At 48.4% G+C, this 2,615-nt stretch overlaps 1 protein-coding gene across 1 annotated transcript; it reads left to right on the forward strand.

The window, feature by feature from the left end:
- Positions 1 to 1,631: 1,631 nt before the first annotated feature.
- LOC112271685 lies at positions 1,632 to 2,615 on the forward strand. The gene is made up of 3 exons (XM_024461439.1): positions 1,632 to 1,659; positions 1,778 to 2,060; positions 2,150 to 2,615. The coding sequence occupies exons 1-3, from the start codon at positions 1,632 to 1,634 to the stop codon at positions 2,613 to 2,615; spliced, it is 777 nt and encodes a 258-aa protein (XP_024317207.1).

Genomic DNA, 2,615 nt, shown 5'->3' on the forward strand with positions numbered 1-2,615 from the left:
ATCGTGTTTTAGCTCGATGAGCCGTGCTTGGATGTACAAGGAGACAAGAAATTGAGAAGATTGGATAAGAAAACTGAAGGACTTCACTGATGTCGCCACGGAACATATGCTGAGAAAAGGGGACGACATGACATGTTGTCCATGTAGCAATTGTCGTAACACAATGATGCTTCTGCCAAGCGATGTGGAGTTGCACTTGCTCCTACACAGTTTTGTGTTGGGTTATTCACGTTGGACTTGTCACGGCGAGGATGCCATTGAAGTTGAAAGCAACCCAGAAATGGAGAACATGGAGCATGATGATCCACCCGACGAACCATGCCATGACGAAGATCAAGAAGTTCCGCAAGGCAGGGTGGCCGAAATGCTAGATGATGTGCACTTGCGGAAACAGTTAGATGACGCTGACGATGAGATAGTGTCCCGTAAATTCCAGAAGCTGAGGGAGGACGCAGAGACGCCGTTGTATGAAAATGCAGGGCTGGACAAAAGTGTGCTGGAAGTAACGCTCGAACTTCTTCGAATGAAGAGAAAATATAACATCGTGGACTCGGGATTCACAGATATTTGAGTAACCTTTCTACAGTTCTTCCTGCGGGCAACATGTTACCTAAGAGCACGTACGAAGCGAAGAAGGTTGCATGTCCCCTCGGGTTAGAGTGTCAGATACCATGCCTGTCCGTTGGACTGCATCATATAGAAGGGTGACTAAAAAGACATGCACAGCTGTCCAGTATGCAAAACATCCCGATACAGGAAAAAAGACCCCAATCCTGAGGGCCTCCCGGAGGAAGAAGTGACTCGTGGTCCAACGGCGAAGACGGTATGGTACCTCCCGTGTGGTAGCCGGCTGGAGCGTTGGTTTCAAAACGAGAAGGAGGCCAGGTGGTTCATCTTTCATGACCCGACTCAGAAGGATATCGATCCTGATGGGGTGTACCGTAACGACGATGGTGTACTTAGACACCCCGCCGATGCGCCTCAATGGAGAACCCTGTACGAGGAGTTTCCAGACTTCGGCGCAGAGCCTAGGAACAGCAGGTTCGGGATGAGTACGGACGGAATCAATCCGTTTGGAAACATGAGCAGCAAACACAGCACATGGCCGGTGATCCTGTTCATATACAACTTTCCTCCGTGGCTTATCATGAAGAGGAAGTACATCCACCTATCCATGCTCATACGAGGCCCTAAGCAGCCGGGAGCTGATCTGAACGTGTATCTGGAGCTACCGAAAGATGAACTTGCGGAACTTTGGAGTACGGGCCGAAAGGTTTGGGACGCTTACAAGAAGGAGGAGTTCACCCTTCGGGCAGCTCTGCTGACATGTGTGCATGACTACCCTGCGAACGGGAACTCATCTTGCCAAAGCACACATGGGTACAAAGCGTGTACAAAGTGCGGGGATGAAACAAACTCACAGAGGCTACCAGTTTCACAGAAGATTGTGTACATGGGACACCGAAAGTGGTTTCAACCCGATGACCCATGGAGGAAGGACAAGAAAAACTTCAATGGGAGGTCAGAGCCTCTCCCGAAGCCCAGGGAAAAGACTGGGCACGAAATCTATGAAATTGTTAGGAACTTGGAAGTTGTTGCCAGGAAAGCAAATCCGCAAGCGAAAGAGAAGGATGGCGATGAACCTGTGTGGAAAAGGAGGTCGGTGTTTTGGGACCTTCCTTGCTGGAAATTCTTACAAAGCCGTCACACCATATATGTCAAGCACGTCGAGAAGAACGTATGCGACAGCTTGTTGGCTTGCTAATGAACAATGCAGATAAGACAAAAGATGGGCCAAAGGCACGGAAGGACCTAGAGTTCTTCAACCAGAAGTGCTTAGACAACAACATGTTAAGACTCTCGTGTGTATACTTCACAAGGGAGTCCTTCCGCCTGAAAGAACCACACGTTGCCATCGCCGATCCTCTCCTGTTCAGTAAAGCAACCATCGGTCTAGAAGAATGGAAACGGGGTTTGAGAGAGAAGGCAATTTCATACCTAGCTAAGTTCTTCGCAATGCACAAGCAACGCCGTTATGTTCTTACACTCTACCATTTAGAGTAAGTTGTTCTCACGACCATTGCTTTCTTTCTCGTTCCACTAAGTTGTTCTCTTTTCGGTTATAAATGTGTGTTCTTTTTGTAAATAGCGAACATTCGGTGGTGGTGGCCTTCTCTTTCAAAGAAGCGTTGGCGACGTATCTTGATCCACTCCGACAGAAGAAAGGCCATGAGCCGCGCGACTTCAAAGCCGTCGGAACACTCTTCGAAGAGGCGTGGAAAAAGGCGGTGACTGACTATGAGTTGCCAAGCTACGGCAGGAAGAAAATAACCTATCACAGGAACTTCGCATGCATACAACAGCCGCAAGGTACGGTCTTCTGTGGATACTACTACGCGTACATCATCCGCAATTGGGTCACCAATTTCAAGCCCAAGATGAAGACGACCTACCAGCAGATGGTGGATTACTTTAAGACGGAATCAGAATATGGAAACAAAGTCCCAGCTGTTCTTGTGTTCGATATTCAGAGGGTGATAGCCACCATTCTCAACAAAGAGGTCCTGAAGGAAAACGGTGATTTTTATGAAGGCGGGGTTGTGCCGATGTATTGA

This window comes from Brachypodium distachyon, chromosome 3, assembly GCF_000005505.3.
Source record: "Brachypodium distachyon strain Bd21 chromosome 3, Brachypodium_distachyon_v3.0, whole genome shotgun sequence".
NCBI lineage: Eukaryota > Viridiplantae > Streptophyta > Magnoliopsida > Poales > Poaceae > Brachypodium > Brachypodium distachyon.

Coding starts and splice junctions, on each gene's coding strand:
- LOC112271685 (XM_024461439.1), top strand. CDS start 1,632: ATGGCGATGAACCTGTGTGGAAAAGGAG. Junction 1,660..1,777: donor GAACCTGTGTGGAAAAGGAG/GTCGGTGTTTTG, acceptor TGAACAATGCAG/ATAAGACAAAAGATGGGCCA. Junction 2,061..2,149: donor CTTACACTCTACCATTTAGA/GTAAGTTGTTCT, acceptor TTTTGTAAATAG/CGAACATTCGGTGGTGGTGG.